The 16,375-nt window shown below is 50.5% G+C and overlaps 1 protein-coding gene across 1 annotated transcript in view; it reads left to right on the top strand.

The window, feature by feature from the left end:
• PLB1 (phospholipase B1) overlaps window positions 1-15,128 on the top strand; it is a 156,858-nt gene extending 141,730 nt beyond the window's left edge. Inside the window, exons 52-58 of the mRNA XM_011972728.1 lie at window positions 24-89; window positions 550-641; window positions 1,990-2,068; window positions 3,419-3,523; window positions 4,305-4,400; window positions 12,290-12,364; window positions 14,207-15,128. Coding sequence (XP_011828118.1) covers window positions 24-89; window positions 550-641; window positions 1,990-2,068; window positions 3,419-3,523; window positions 4,305-4,400; window positions 12,290-12,364; window positions 14,207-14,410 — 717 coding nt within the window. The 3' untranslated portion in view covers window positions 14,411-15,128. The remainder of the gene's footprint in view (window positions 1-23; window positions 90-549; window positions 642-1,989; window positions 2,069-3,418; window positions 3,524-4,304; window positions 4,401-12,289; window positions 12,365-14,206) is intronic.
• Window positions 15,129-16,375: the final 1,247 nt, after the last annotated feature.

Below are 16,375 nucleotides of genomic sequence, written 5' to 3'. Positions count from 1 at the left end.
AGAGTTCCCTTTTTTCCTTACAGGAGGCCCACTTGGCCACGGAGTATGTTCAGCACATCCAACAGGCCCTGGACATCCTCTCTCAGGAGGTAGGAGAGGGATTGCGTGTTCCTGGGTCCCGCCAGCCACCTCCCTGGGCTGCATCCAGGCAGGTTGTGTTCACTGAGATGCTCACTGAGCAGAGACCCGCCATGAGTGGGCACCTGGATGGTAGGGAGGGAGGTGGCTGTCAAGCTCCTCTGCAGGAGAAATCTCACTTGGCCAGAGACAGGCTTGTGTGGCAGCAATGAGCTTGCCTTGGCACCAGTCGGCCCAGGTTTGCACCCAGTACTGTGGCTTCAGGCAAGTGACCGCTCTGTGTCTCAGCTTCTCGATCTATAAAGCGGAGCCACTCAAGAAGATTCAGTGAGATAGTACAAGTCACATCCACCCTCTGGGCCTGTTTCTTCATTGGTAAAATTGGGGGGTGGGAACTGGACTGCAGATGACCCCCAGGTTCCTCCCAGCAGTAGCCAGTGCCTTAACAAAGCCACCCTCCGCTCCCTGCAGCTGCCAAGGACTTTCGTCAACGTGGTGGAGGTCATGGAGCTGGCCAGCCTGTACCAGGGCCAAGGCGGGAAATGTGCCATGCTGCCAGCTCAGTAAGTGGACAGGTCACCATCCCAAGGCAAGGGCACCTGGGGTGAGGAGGGCTTGCAGGCGCCAGAGGAGGAGACCAGTTGAGGCAGAGCCAGGCAGGCCTGCCAGAGGGCAGACGTGGCTCAGGGGCTTGGACAACATCAGGAAGTACCTCTACATTTGTGAATGCCTACTGTATGCAAGACGCTTCATTTCTCTGGACCCCTGTTTGCTTTTCTGTAGAAGGAGACAGACCAAATGATCCTTAAGGCTCCCTGACATTGTCAGTGATTGCCAGGTCAAACCTCGGCATGTTGCTCCCTGTTGAGCAGCAGCATGGGGCCATGAGCTTTCAAGGCTGCTGCCTCCGGCCTCAACTGCTCTGCCATTTAGGAGCCTTGGAACCTTGAACAAACCACATAACCTCTACGAGCCTCTGTGCTCCTCATCTGTAAAGTGGGGGAGATGGCACCTTCCCTGCAAGGTAGATGTGAGGGCAAGAGGAAACAATTAAGATACCCGGCCTACCGAGAGCAGGGTCTTAGGAAATAGCTCTTATTCCATCCGTAATGGGACCTGTCCTTGACAGTTGGGCTTGGAGGCAAGGTGGTGATGGGCAAGACAGGAGCTCCTGTCGGGGGCTGGAAGTTGCCATGTTCTGAGGGCAGAGGGCCTCCCAAAGTGAGTATTGCTATGAGAGAGGAGGTTCTCCAGGGAGCTGAGGAATCCTATACCTGGGCTCAAATGGATTTGCTGCAAAGGTGACCAGCTGGTTCCCATTCTTGCAGGGAACAGCTCCTCCAGAGTCTGTCTGTATTGTGTTCCATGTTGTCAGGACTGCTTCTAGCCGGTGGCCCTCCCCAGCTTTCCGCAGACTTCCCACACTGGAGCCCTGAGGGAGGGTCCTAAGCAGTTGCAGGAAGAGCTGAGAGGCCCCAGGAACATGAGGAGTGATTCCAAACCCAGGCACAGAGAGAGCCATTGTGGCTGGTTTCCTGAACTCCAGTCTCCTGCTCACCCAGTCCTGCTCTGGAGAAATCCCAGGCTGGTTTCCTAGAGCAGTTAAGGAGGAAGGGGAATAGGCGTCTGTCCACAAGAAGGTCCAGGCACCAGGGGCCAGCTCTCCCACTTTCTCTATGAACAAGCATCCTCTGGACCTCAGGGCTCCTGAGTTAGCGTTCTGAACCTGGGTCTGAGTCTGTCAAAGGTGTATTGTGGGAATACTTGTGTGTCACCCCCTGCCCCAGGTAAGGCAGCACAGGCTGCAGGCCCCTGGGGTGGCAGCCTGCGCTGTGTGTCAGAGCCAGCCTCCCAGGAGGGCAGAGCCACGGTGCCCCAGGGAGCCTCAATACAAGACTCCCTGTCTCACAGGAACAACTGCACTTGCCTCAGACACTCTCAAAGCTCCCTGGAGAAGCAAGAACTGAAGAAAGTGAACTGGAACCTCCAAGTAAGCCCTGCAGCCCTTCTCTTACTGACCCAGCGGGGGGCCCTGTACTCCCTGAGCAAGGACTCGGAAATCGAATGCTCAGCAGGATTTGGCCAAGAGCAAGCCACTCCCTAAAAGCAGATCACAGCCCCTGAAATACTTATCCCTGCAAACTGAACACCAAGGCCAGGGAAAGGAATGAGAGACCCTAAAGTGGAAGCTGAGAGAATCCTCTCCTCCTAGCAGGCAGGCAGCAAGAGACTCCCAGAGTAGACTCCTTGTGGTGGGGCCCATTTTCCCCATGCAGAACCATGTGTAATAATTACTACTCACTTCCTCCCCTCCCTTCATTCAAAACAAAAGGCTTAGGCCCAGCACAATGGCTCATGCTGGGTGTCCCAGCTACTCAGGAGGCTGAGGTGGGAGGACAGCTTGAGCCCAGGCGTTGGAAGCTGCCATGAGCTGTGATCATGCCATTGTACTGCTGCCTAGGCAACAGAGTGAGACCCTATCTCGAAAAGAGAAAAAGGCTTAACCCTGCCCTACTTACCTCTACCTCAAATTCTCCTCGCCCTCTCTCTACCCCCTTCCATCTCCCCACCTCCACTCCTGCTTATGTCTCTGGCTCTATTATTCCCTCTCAGGCTCAGGTAGCATTTCCATTCTGCAAACTGACCTGCCTTCATTCACAAGGCAAGTCTGCTTCCCTCCTCTGAGGAGCTTCCCCTGCCTGAACTTCACCCGCAGACATCTCCCCATATCACATTCAGTCTGTACTTGATGGGCCCTGAAAGCCCCAAATGGTCCTCATCTTGTACTCATGTTCCCAGGTGGATGAGAAACTTCTTGAAGATAAGTACATCTAGTCTGTTCCTTTTATGTTCCATGCTTGGGTACTTAAATCCAGCCACCATGAACTCTCCTCCCCCAAAGTTCGCGAGCATTTTGGGAGCTGGTGTTGAGATGCTCCCCATCTGACCTGCAGCCCCATTTTCTAATTGACCTCTTCATGTAGTGAGCAGAGGAGGCCTTTGGCCCAGGCAATCTGGTCAGTGGCTCAGACCCAGCCTTGCAGGCAGAGGCTTTGGAATGGGACTGGGTGGAGCTGTGCAGATAGGGAGCTTCTACCACCAGGAGCCGCTGGGTTCAACTCATCTCTGAGCCTGAGAACCAGGATAGGGCCTTGAAATGCAGGTGCCCATGAATGGGTGGAGAATAAAAGCATGCATGCATTCCACTAGAGTAGGGCCTTAAAGTCACTGTCGTTTAGGGTGAGTTGACTCCTGTCACAACCAATCCAAGACAGCAAGACTGAACCCTGTCTGTGCAGCCTTGCCAAGAGGGTTGAGTAGCTTCTCTCTCCATCCCCAGAATGGCATCTCCAGTTTCTCCTACTGGCACCAATACACACAGCGTGAGGACTTCACAGTTGTGGTCCAGCCTTTCTTCCAAAACACACTCATACCACTGAACGAGGTGAGCCGCGGGCATTTCAGGGAGGCTCGTGTATGGAGGCCTTATCACAGACAATGGATGTACTTCTTTAAGTGGGCATTTTTTTTAACCATCTCTCTCCAAGAGGGCTCCTGAGGGTGGCTTTTTCCACATTACCTCCTTTTTGTGGGGGCCGGGCTGTGATTGGAACTCAGATGTAGTTGGAAAGGAAATCAATAGTGACTAAGCTCCCCAGGCCTGGCCCTGATATTTTCTGGATTGGGATAGAATGGAAAGCTTCCTAAAGATATTACTCTTTTCAACTATTAGGATAGGGGTGCTGCAAGAAAAGGGAGAGACTATGGGTGGGTCCAATTCATGTCTGTTTAAAAAGAAAATTCTGGCCGGGTATAGTGGCTCATGCCTGTAATCTCAGCACTTTGGGAGGCCAAGGCAGGTGAATCACGACGTTAGGAGTTTGAGACCAGTCTGGCCAAAATGGTGAAACTCTGCCTCTACTAAAAATACAAAAAGTTAGCTGGGTGTGGTGGTGGGCGCCTGTAATCCCAGCTACTCAGGAGACGGAGGTTGCAGTGAGCTGAGATCGTGCCACTGCACTCCAGCCCAGCTGACAGTGCGAAACTCCGTCTCAAAAAAAAAAAATTCCAAATTCTGGGAGTTTTTCCATCAGTATCTGAGCCAGTTGGCAGGAGAGTTGGAAGGATGAAAGCAGACAGGCCCAGGGCACCTGCTGGGAGCGGGATTGGGGCTCAGGTAGCAGAGCCCTTTCCCAGGACGGTAACCTCCTTGCCTTTGGTTGCAGAGAGGGGACACTGACCTCACCTTCTTCTCCGAGGACTGTTTTCACTTCTCAGACCGGGGACATGCCGAGATGGCCATTGCGCTCTGGAACAACATGGTGAGCAGCCGAGGGCCTGGTGGGCCTTGTCAAGGGGAAATCCAAGGATATTGACTCTCTGTCTCACAATGGCAAACCTACTGGAGACATGGCTCCTTTCTCCCCAAAGCCCAAAATGGCAGCACACCTTTTTGGTCCTGATAGATTAATTCCAAAGGGAAAATACCCTATATTTATCCAACACCCTTTGAAAGTTACACACACACACACACACACACACACACACACACACACAACTTTATTCTTTGCGCCTTCAGCAATGCCCAGATACTGTGAGGGGATCCCTTTGTAATCAAATAGGTTGGCTGGATGAAAATACCGACTTCCACCTCTGACTGTGTGACTTTGGGCAAACGATCTCTCTGGCCACCTGTATCAACATCTATAAAACTGAAAACAAGACAGGTCTCAGAAAACGCATTGAGACCATGTGTACATGGCACCCTGCACAATAGCTGGCACTCAGCAAATGTCAGCACCATCAGCCTTCCAAGGACTCCGGGCTCAACTCATACCCAACTCATTTCTTTAAACATCGCAAAGTGGAGATCCACACAGCCTGTTTTCCCAGGCTGATACCTATTCCAGTCCTTTCTGATGGGGAGAAGGTACCTTATGAAATGAACATACAGACCAGGGGTCTCTCAGGGACACCTGGCTGGTGCTTCCACTCTTCCCTCTGTGGCTGGCCACCAACAACTGAATGGTGTCTGTACAGCACTTGGCCTGTCACTCCCAACAACTGAATCCTCTCGCACAGAGCAAATGAAATGCCTTCCCAACCCAATGGTTTCTTTTAATCCAGGCTCAGTGGGTAACACAATCCCCACCCCAACCTGTATGTTCCTTCCTTTGTCCTATGACAACTAAACAAGCTACATTCCAGCTCCTTTTATCACAGTTTCAGGCCCAGAGTGTCTCTGCCAACCACTGCTGTGCAAACATTCCCACCCCTGTCAGCTCATCCAGTGTGTCCAGCATCTCACTCGGCTGACTCACAATATTGACTTTCTCCTTAGCTACACCATCTCTTCCTCTCTAGCAACCTCTTTTAAGAACAGCATGTAAACTGGCTTTATCTTTGGCCTAGTTAATGACACACTCAGCTTATGTTGACTTCCATTGTCCTGGGGTTTTCCTCCCGTGGACATCACATATCTGCCCACTCCAAGAACCTCTGTTGTACTCTTCCAGCCCAAGACTCTGGATTGCAACCGAAATATCTTTGAGTTTGCCCCACAATTTTTAAATCAGTTGATATGGTATAATTCCTGTTTCTTTTGTAGACTTTGTTTTGAAGGCTAGTTGTCCTTCAGTGACTGAATCATGTGACTTTATTCCTTTGTAAAAATCCTCCCAAAGAAAGGGTACCTATTCCGTGTTCCTTTTCCCCTGAGACCTCAAGGGAATCCACAGATTCCAAGAAGAGCCAAAGAGAGCTAAGCCCTTGGCCCTTCCTTGCCAGTTTTTTCATCAAGGTATGGCCTTCCTACCCAGGTGGAACTCCAAGTCTGCTTAAAGCTGGGACCCTTCAGGAATCTCCTGGGGCTGGACAGCCATAGTGATGGCTGGAACATGAAAAAGAGTCCATTGGTTTCTCTTCATGTGAATTAACAAAGTAGATCTGGCCAGGCACAGTGGCTCATGCCTGTAATCCCAGCAGTTTGGGAGGCTGAGGCAGGTGGATCACTTGAGCCCAGGAATTAGACACCAACCTGGGCAACACAGGGGAGATCCTATCTCTACCAAACAAAAAAAAAAAAAATCAAAATATTAGCCAGGTATGGTGGTACATGCCTGTAGTCCCAGCTGCTCAGAAGGCTGAGGTAAGAAGATCACTTGAGCATGGGAGGTCAAGGCTACAGTGAGCCGAGATGGCACCACTGCACTCCAGCCTGGGGGACAGAGTGAGACCCTATCTCAGAAAACAAATAGAAAAGAAAAAATATATATATATGTAACTCTGGCCTTCTCTTCCAAAGCGGTTCAGTAGCTCTTCCCATTCACCCAGGTAAGAGGCCTTTATTTCATAAAGATAAGTGGGAGGAGTTTAGATATGAACACAAAACGTAAACACTGCACTGGAGCTATTGTGGAAACAAAACAAGACTGTCCATGGTTCCCCAGACATTATTATCTCAGCCATAGCCCGAACTTCAAAATAACAAAAACAAAACTAAAGCCATCCAGGGGTTTCTTATCCTAGGCTCTATAATTTGGGGAAATAATTATACAGTCTAATGTTTTCATCCAAAGCCAATCTCAGACATAAAGCTACAGCATCATGCCAACTTTTCAGATCGGCTTCTGGCTGGAATTTCACCCCTAGAGTAACAGAAAATAAATAACAGACCATTAGAGCTGTAACAGACTGAGAGGTCATCTAGCCAGAACATTCTGTAACTAAAGTATAGAGACACGAAGCAGTTTGCCCAACGTAACACAGACTGTTCATGGCACAAGGGGGAATGAGAGTCCAGGTTTTCCTAGTCCTTTCCTGGCGACCTGGCCACACCACCACCCTCCCCGCTGCTCCCAACCTGCTAAGCACATATATACCCGGTGAATTCATGTCTCACAATTAGAGTCCTATGACATAGTGTCTGCAGGCTTTGGCTGATGTTCCCAGGATTCCCTACTGGGAAACAAAAAGCACTTTAAACTATTTCACCTCCCGCCTCTCCTTTCACGTCCTTCTCCAGACCTTTGCAAAGGCAAAGCCAGAAGCACCAGCAGCACCAGCTGCACCAGGGGCTGTTTTCCTCTTCCTCTGCCTTCTTTTGTCTTCTTATCAAGAGCTTCTCTTTCCCCAGGCCTAGTCCTCTACTGCTGCCTGCTCCCTCTTCTGCAGATTTGAATCTCCCCAGGTGCTGGGTGACAGCTCCAGCCTCCTGACTGACATCCCTGTCTTCAGAGTCACAGCCCTTAGAATAGCAACTCTCAGCTCCAGCTGCATATTAGAATCAGTCAGGGACATGTATGTATGTATGTATGTATGAATGAATGAATGAATGAATGACAGAGTCTCACTCTGTTGCCCAGGTTGGAGAGCAATGGCGCGATCTCAGCTCACTGCAACCTCTGTCTCCTGGATTCAAGCGATTCTCCTGCCTCAGTCTCCCAAGTAGCTGGGATTACAGGTGCATGCCACTATGCCCAGCTAATTTTTGTATTTTTAATAGAGATAAGGTTTTGCCATGTTGGCCAGGCCAGGCTGGTCTTGAACTCCTGCCTTCAGGAGATCCACCCGCCTCGGCCTTCCAAAGGGCTGGGATTACAGGTGTGAGTCACTGCGCCCGGTCATCCAGGGACTTTTAAAAACAATCAGTGCCTATAGCCACTTTGGAAAACTCTTTGGTCTATTTAATAACGCTGAACACATGTATTTCCTGTGATCCAACGGTTTCAATCCCAGGTATATCCCCAAAAGAAAGGTATATATGTGTCCACCAAAAGATACACACAAGAATATTCACAGCAGCACTATTTATAAACAGCTCCAAACTAGAAACTCCCCAAATGTCCACTGACAGTAGGATGGATGAATAAACCGTGGCACATTCATACTGAGGAATACCATACAGGTCTGACCGCATCTGTGACTGAAAAAAAAAAAAATCAAGCAGGGCGATGTGACACAGAGTGATGGCTGGGAAGAGGGAGGCCTCACTGAAGAAGTGACAGTTGAGCAAACTTAAACAACATACAATATTATCTATAAAGTTCGAAAGCAAGAAGCTTGGCATATGGGGTTAGAAGTCAGCATGATGGTGTAGAGACTCACTGGGGGATGAATGGTCCTGAAAGAAAGTGGAAAGGAGCTTCTGAGGACTCTAATAGTCTATTGCCTGAGTGGATGCTGGTATGTTCATTTTATCAAAACTTACCTGTTGCTCACTTACGATTTGTACTAGTTTCTATGTGTATGTTAGCTTCAATTAAAAGTTTGAGGCCAGGTGCAGTAGCTCACACCTGTAATCCCAGCACTTTGGGAGGCCGAGGCGGGCTGATCACCTGAGGTCAGGAGTTTGAGACCAACCTAGCCAACACAGTGAAACCCCATCTCTACTAAAAATACAAAATTAGCCAAGCGTGGTGGCACATGCCTATAATTCCAGCTACTTGGGAGGCTGAGACAGGAAAATCACTTGAACCTAGGAGGCGGGGGTTGCAGTGAGCCAAGATCACATCATTGCACTCCATCCTGAGTGACAAGAGTAAAACTCTTCCTCAAATTAAAAAAAAAAAAAAAAAAAAGTTTACTTGAAAAACAATATCAGTGCCTGACCGGGCTTATCCCCAGAGATTCTGACTTAATTGGTCTGGAGTGCGAGCTGGATTCAGTACTTTGTGAAAGCTCCTGAGATTATTTTAATGTGCAGGGTTTATGAACCACTGCCTTAGATCTGGTCCCCACAGAGAAATCAAGTAATCTGTATAAAAAAAAACCTGACCCAGTCACTTCCCTGCTTTCAAACTTCCAAAGCCTCCCACCTCTGAAGGAGGCAGTCCAGGCCCCATTCCACAGCACACTAGGCCTCTGGGACTTGGCCTGATTCACCTGATTCACCTCTCTGGCTACCATTTCCACCAGCATCTGCCTCACATGTTACAGTCTAGTGACTCCAGCAGCATCCTGCACCACCCGTGGTGTTCCACACCTCTGCTCACTCTTGCTCTCCTCCTTCTCCTGGATTGCCCTTCCCCACTCCACCACTCAACTCGGGTGCCACCTCCTGCAGGAAGCCACCTCTGAATCTCCAGGACAGGCCAGTGGCCCACCTAGGTCCATTACACCCTGCCCAGTCCTGTCATTTGCTACGTGGTTGGTAGCCACAGTGCCTGGCTTAGGAAAGGCTGGTTCTAAGAAAAACAATTTCATCCCCTGTGACCAGCTCCAAGCCTTCCCCTGCCAAGCTTCTCCACTCAGATCTCTGTGACTTCAATTAATTCATCTATCCATCCATCCAACAAGAATTTACTGAGCACTGCTGTGTGCTAGATACTGCTCCAGGTACTGAGGACTCAGCAGTGAAAAAAGATGACTCCTGCTGTCATGGGACATACAGGATAGTAGGGAAAAGACAGATAATCAACAAGGTCATTTCTGACCACATCTGTGGCTTAAGAAAAACTCAAGCAGGGCGATGTGACACAGAGTAATGGTGGGGGAGAGGGAGGCCTCCCTGAAGAAGTGACGTTGGATTGAGAAGTGCACGTCAAGAGGTTGCCAGGCAGAGGAAATAGGACCCATGTGGGCCTAGAGTCAAGAATGAGCTTGAAGTGTCTGAGGAACTTAAAGGCCAGTGTGACCAGAGGGAAGTGAACAAGGTCAAAGAGTTGGGCAGGGGCCAGGTGCCTGGATGCTTCTAAGCAGGAGGGTGATATGCTCTGGCTTACCCCCGGATCTGTGTACCCCTGGACTGGAAGAAAGCAAGGGTGGATCTGGAAAGACCACTAGGAGGCCGCTGGTGATGGGTGAGAGAGGAAAGGGGCTGAGACTAGGATTAGGGCAGAGGAGGAGAGAAGCGGTGAGGTTTAGGATGTGTTGTGGGTTGGCAGATGGATGATGGGGAAGAGGAACAAGGATGACTTTTTGGTTTGGGGTCTAAGAAACTGGGTGGATGGTTGAGCAGGTAGAGAAAAATCAGCTTGGGAGGAAACAAATCAAGACTTCTGTTTTGGACATGGTGTGAACTGCTTTCCGGACATCCACATAGAGGTATCGGGATACAGAAGTCTAGAGCTCACAGAGGAAGTCAAGGCTGGAGATAGAAAAAAAAAAAAAAAAGTGGGGTTATTAGCATAGAGGGCCAACATGGTGAAACCCTGTCTCTACTGAAAGTACAAAAATTAGCCAGGCGTGGTCGCGTGCACCTGTAATCCCAGCTATTTAGGGAGGTTGAAGCCGGAGAATCGCTTGAACCCAGAGGCGGAGGTTGCAGTAAGCTGAGATTGTGCCATTGCACTCCAGCCTGGGTAAGACTCCATCTACAGAAGAAAAAAAAAAAGCAACCACTACAGGATCAACTAAGAGCTCCTAGAGAAAGAATAGGTAGAAAAGAGTATAAGGCCAACTACCTAGCCCTGGGCATTCATTCCAGCTTTCAACTCCAGTGAGAGAGGAGGAGGAGAGTGTGGAGGTAGAAAGGAAATGAGAAACAATGCTGTGTCCAGAGAGCCAAGAGAAGTCAGTGTTGAGAGAGAGAGAGAGAGAGAAAGAGCGAACGAGAGAGAGAGCTGTCAACTTTGATGAATGCTCCTGAGAAGCCAAGCAAGATGAACACATACACACAAAAAAAACACCTTTGGCTCTGCCTATATGGAGATCATTGGTGGCCAGGGCCAGAGCTTCCATCCAGCGATGGAGACTGCAGACTGGAGTGAGCAGCAGAGAGAAGGCGAGATTAGGAAGTGCTGCCAGCACCTATAGACAGTTCTTTCAGGAAGTTATGAGAAGTAACAGCCAAGGTCACTGGAGGGGATGTGGATCAAAGAGAGAGCAGCTGAAGGAGGGGAGATGTCGGAGCAGGTTGTGTACTATTGAGAAGGAACCAATAGAAAGGGAGAAACTGACACATTCATCAGACCCTTGTAATCATGATCATCTTCTGTGTGAATTAGTTCCTGGGTTCCTGGAACAGCATCGGGAATCAGCCACCCTGATCTTTAGCATTTATTCTGTCACTGTTACGATAGGCTTGAGTTTACGATAGGCTTGCATGTCCTCAGCTCTTAAGAAAGTGGAAATAATACTACCTTATGTATGTAAGCCACCCCGATCACACGTGCTTTCATGCCATTTTCTCATTTGATGCTCACAACAAACCAAGGTGTCAGGACAGGATGTCATGCCTGTCCCTAACCTCAGAGAAGTAGCCTTCCCAGCACTGCACAGCCCGTTACCAGCAGAGCCTGGATCCCAGCCCATTGTGCTCAGTCTAGTCACCCTGGCATCTCTCCCAGGAACAGAACTGCCCTCCCTCCTCCAATTGTGTCACTAAGGAACAGTATAAAAGACTTTCAGACAACAGAAAGTGAGATCATGGGCCAGGTGTGGTCATGAGCTCAGATCGTGAACTTTCACCTCCCTCCTTGGCAATACCCTGTGGTCAGGAGCAGGCAGAATACACACAGAGTGGAGGCTAGATGTTCCAGACAGACTCTGAATAGCTGACAGTGCTAGGGACTCATTCTTCTCAGTGCTGGCCACATGTTGGGCCTGGCTACTGGCTAAAAGATGCTGGGGAGGGGGATACAACAGCTCCTAGCTCATCCTCAGAGGGTCCTGGGATCAAAAGTATTTACACCCAGGAATATTTCAAATAAATCTTTTCATCTATGTGGAAAACATACAAAGTGGCTCAAGTGAGAAACTCCGGTTTCCTAAGGTTGACAAGTCAAGTGCAGTAATGATGTCATTGTAACCAATATGTTTCCAAAGTTTCCTGAAATTGACTAGCCCCACGCACTTCGAGAAGTTGGTAAGTAGGATTGTCATCATTTTATAAAATTGAGAACACGGTGTCTTACAGTCACAGCCACTCACAAAGGAAGCCAGAGATGGCCCCAACCCTTCCAAAGACTCCCTGTGGACTCAGGACCAGTGGCTTCTCCTGGGCCTTGCTGTACCTGGCAAATCCAGGGGCACAGACTCAGGGTCCTGCCCTGCCGACAGAGGCTGCTTCGTCCCTCTGTGCTTCATACGTCAGCTCCCGCTCAGCCCCAGGCTACTGGGTCCCTGCTGTGGGCCGAAAACCAGCCACTTTGCTGTTTTCTACCCCCCGACCCCCTTCCCGAGGGAGGGGCTCTGGTGTGAGACACCCCCTCAGAGAGGAAAGTGTCTCCCAGCTTTGGAGAGAATCAAGCTGTCCTTTCTCTCTCTCCAGCTGGAACCAGTGGGCCGCAAGACTACCTCCAACAACTTCACCCACAGCCGAGCCAAACTCAAGTGCCCCTCTCCTGTGAGTAAACATCCCGCCTGCCCCAGGTGGAACAGAGATGCCTGGGGTGGGGGGTGTCCTGTCCCCAAGAAGCACAAAGGAGTCCCCTGGGAGGCTCCCTCAAATGCAGCTTCACTCACTGCCATCTTCTCAAATCCCACCTGTCCCCACTGCCATGGAAACTTCTCAGGGTGTGGGCAGCCATGGAGTGAGGGGAGAGGACATTCAACAGCTCCAGCCAAAGTGAGGACAGTCAGGGAGGCAGATGAGCACTGGTGGGTGTCTGGGGTCACCCATTCCTTCTGAAAGCTCCGATGCATCCTCAGTCTTAAAAGTGCATCAAGGCCAGACATGGTGGCTCATGCCTGTGATCCCAGCACTTTGGGAGGCTGAGGTGGGCAGATCACCTGAGGTCTGGAGTATAAGACCAGCCTGGCCAATATAGTTAAACCCCATCTCTACTAAAAATACACAAGTTAGCCGGGCATGGTGGCGGGCGCCTGTAGTCCCAGCTACTCGAGAGGCTGAGGCAGGAGAATCACTTGAACCCAGGAGGCCGAGTTTGCAGTGAGCTGAGATCATGCCACTGCACTCCAGACTAACTGATTCAAAAATAAAAGTGCAGCAAGCAGCTCTCCCGTGCCGGGCAGTATACTAGGATCTGGGGATCGGGAGGCAAAGATAAAAAAGACTCAGTGTCTGTTCCTGGAGCCCGCAATGGTCTTCCTCCCTCACCACACCCACCGCCCTCGCCTGGCCCACCTTCGAAGCCTGTGACTTGTCTCCCCAACTCTCCTCTCCCTCTTGTTCATCCACCCTACACTTGCTGCCAGACACAGATAGACCTTCCTGGAAATAACTTGTCCCATCAAGGCTGCTTGAAATCCTTGCCTGATCCCTACTGCCCATTGGCCAGAGTCCAGAGGGAGGGTCACCTCCCTCCATTATACACATGCTACACTCCTGGCCAGTGGATCCATCCCCCAGGATGGAGTGCCCGCGTCCAGGACTTTCCTTCTGCCATCTGCTCCTGGAGGTTCATCCTCCATCTGCCTATGAGAACATCTGCCTCCCTCCAGGCCCAGATGTTGCCTTCACTAAGCTACAGCTTCACCTTCTCTTACCTACCATTGCTGTCTCCAGACACTCACCCGTAGGGGTCTCCTTTTCTATTTGTACCTCTCATAAGACACTGACCCAGTCTCCTTTATGATGTGATTGTTTCTGCACATCTCACCTTCCTCCTGGGCCGCAAGAAAAGATAGCACGTCTTAACCCTCCGGTCTCATCACAGCTCCCAGCATGGGGGCTCCACACAGCAGGCACCCAATTCACATTCACTGAGAGAAAGGAGAGTGGAGAGGGGCATAGGAAGGCAGGAATGCACACTGTCTGCCCACATGCCTCCCCTCCCGGCCCTTCTGATTTGGGAATCCTTCATCTACTACAAAACCAACTGTCCTTCCGTGCTGCCCTTCCCTGATTTCTGGGTATTCCTGGGATGGGAGAATGGGGACAGTTGTGACCAAGAAGAAGTAGAGGCAGGGGTTCTACAGGCTCCCCAGGGCTCTCTGCCACTGGTCACCTATCAGTTCTCAATCTTTCAGAATCAGGTTTGACAGCAAAGAAAATGCTGGTGAGAAACCAAAAGAAGGTTCTAACTGTGTGTTGAGCTCTTTAGAGGCCCATCCCGCTAAAGAGGGTTTGGGCACAGCGTAAATGAGGGAGCTTTACAAAAGGGAAGGGCTGTGAAAACGTGCAGGGTTATCACAGCATCTCAGGGATGGGGACTAGGCAAGTCTTGGCTTGGTGATGGATGGTTCACCGAGGTCCTTTCCGCTGCCCCCCCCCCCGCCCCCACAGGAGAGCCCTTACCTCTACACCCTGCGGAATAGCCAGCTGCTCCCAGACCAGGCTGAAGAAGCCCCCAATGTGCTCTACTGGGCCGTGCCAGTGGCGGCGGGAGTCGGCCTTGTGGTCGGCGTCATCGGGACAGTGGTCTGGAGGTGCAGAAGAGGTGGCCGGAGGGAAGATCCTCCAATGAGCCTGCGCACTGTGGCCCTCTAGGCCCAGGGGTGGGTCCCTCCCTTGCCACTCTCCTCACTGCCCTCTGCCCCAGCCACTCCCAGCCACCAGGACATGCTTCGACACCTGGTGCCATAGGAAGCCCAGGGGATAGTCACAACTTCTCAGGGCCTGGGCTTCTTCCAGGCCTATGCTCCTGGAAGGGGTATATTTAAATAAAGTTCAAAGCTGTTTTATTCCTGGGTTTGCCTGTGTGAAGCACTTGCCTTTCATCTCTTGTGCAGCCCAGGTGTGGGAACTGCCGCCTTTCGTGGCCTGCCTCCGGCAGGGCTGCCCAAGCCACGGCCAGTCAGAGCCCAAACTGCCTGCCACCATGAGCATATATCCTCAAATCACCAAACTCACTATTTCAAAGGCAGAAAAAACACTGGTCACCAGGTGGTGGCTGGAATTTTGGAGCTGGCTGGCCACCATTCAGTCCAATCCAACACATACTTATTAAGCAACTGTTTTGTGTCCAGGACAATGCGGAGCACTGAGGTGCCTCCTAGGCTGTGCATGTCACAGCCTGGCCGAGAAGTCAAACTCCTTCAGTAACCAAGAAGCCATGCAATGATGTGTAACTACTAGGGCATTAGTAGGTAAATGTGTCTCTTTGTTTTAAAGAATAGAAAGGGTTCTTCGGGGACAGTTTCTTGGGAGAGCGCAACTTTCACATGTCATTTTGAGAAAAAGGAAAAAAAAATGATTGAGACACAAATACCTCCTATATCCTCAACCTGATTTTCTCAAGGTGCTAAATTTAGGAAAAAAATCCTATTTCTATATGACCAGCTTTCTGAGAGAAAGCTAGAGAGAGTCTGAAAATATAGGCTGCATTCACTGAGCCCCTGCGAGGGGCAAGGCCCCGCGCTGGAGGCCTTCCACAGATGGTGTCTTTTATTCTGCACAAAAGCCCAGGGAGCGGGTAAAGGGAAAAGCTTTGAAAATAGAAGTGATGGTTGCGCAACATTGTGAATGCACTAAAGGCCACGAATTGTTCCATTTAAAATGATTAATTGTGTATCATGTGAATTTCACCTCAACATAAAAGAATCCAGGGAGGTAGACATCATCTGCATTTTAAACCTCTCTCTGATCCTGAAGTCCGGGATGACAAAGAGCCTGAGTCAGAATCCCGGATGCGACACTGAAATGTTGTGCCCTGAAGCTGCCTTCGCCAGCCTGAGCCCAGTTTCTTGGACTCCGCATCTGTAAAAATTGGAATAAGAGTACACATTTTGCTTATCTCACAGCACTCACACAGCAGGCACCCAATTCACATTCACTGAGAGAAAGGAGAGTGGAGAGGGGTGTAGGAAGGCAGGAATGTACACTGTCTGCCCACATGCCTCCCCTCCCGGCCCTTCTGATTTGGGAATCCTTCATCTACTACAAAACCAACTGTCCTTCCGTGCTGCCCTTCCCTGATTTCTGGGTATTCCTGGGATGGGAGAATGGGGACAGTTGTGACCAAGAAGAAGTAGAGGCAGGGGTTCTACAGGCTCCCCAAGGCTCTCTGCCACTGGTCACCTATCAGTTCTCAATCTTTCAGAATCAGGTTTGACAGCAAAGAAAATGCTGGTGAGAAACCAAAAGAAGGTTCTAACTGTGTGTTGAGCTCTTTAGAGGCCCATCCCGCTAAAGAGGGTTTGGGCACAGCGTAAATGAGGGAGCTTTACAAAAGGGAAGGGCTGTGAAAACGTGCAGGGTTATCACAGCATCTCAGGGATGGGGACTAGGCAAGTCTTGGCTTGGTGATGGATGGTTCACCGAGGTCCTTTCCGCTGCCCCCCCCCCCGCCCCCACAGGAGAGCCCTTACCTCTACACCCTGCGGAATAGCCAGCTGCTCCCAGACCAGGCTGAAGAAGCCCCCAATGTGCTCTACTGGGCCGTGCCAGTGGCGGCGGGAGTCGGCCTTGTGGTCGGCGTCATCGGGACAGTGGTCTGGAGGTGCAGAAGAGGTG

Source organism: Mandrillus leucophaeus, unplaced genomic scaffold (genome assembly GCF_000951045.1).
Source record: "Mandrillus leucophaeus isolate KB7577 unplaced genomic scaffold, Mleu.le_1.0 Scaffold13, whole genome shotgun sequence".
In the NCBI taxonomy this organism is placed as follows: domain Eukaryota; kingdom Metazoa; phylum Chordata; class Mammalia; order Primates; family Cercopithecidae; genus Mandrillus; species Mandrillus leucophaeus.
Note: the sequence above shows the minus strand (reverse complement) of the source record. Positions and strands in the feature narration are given on the sequence as shown.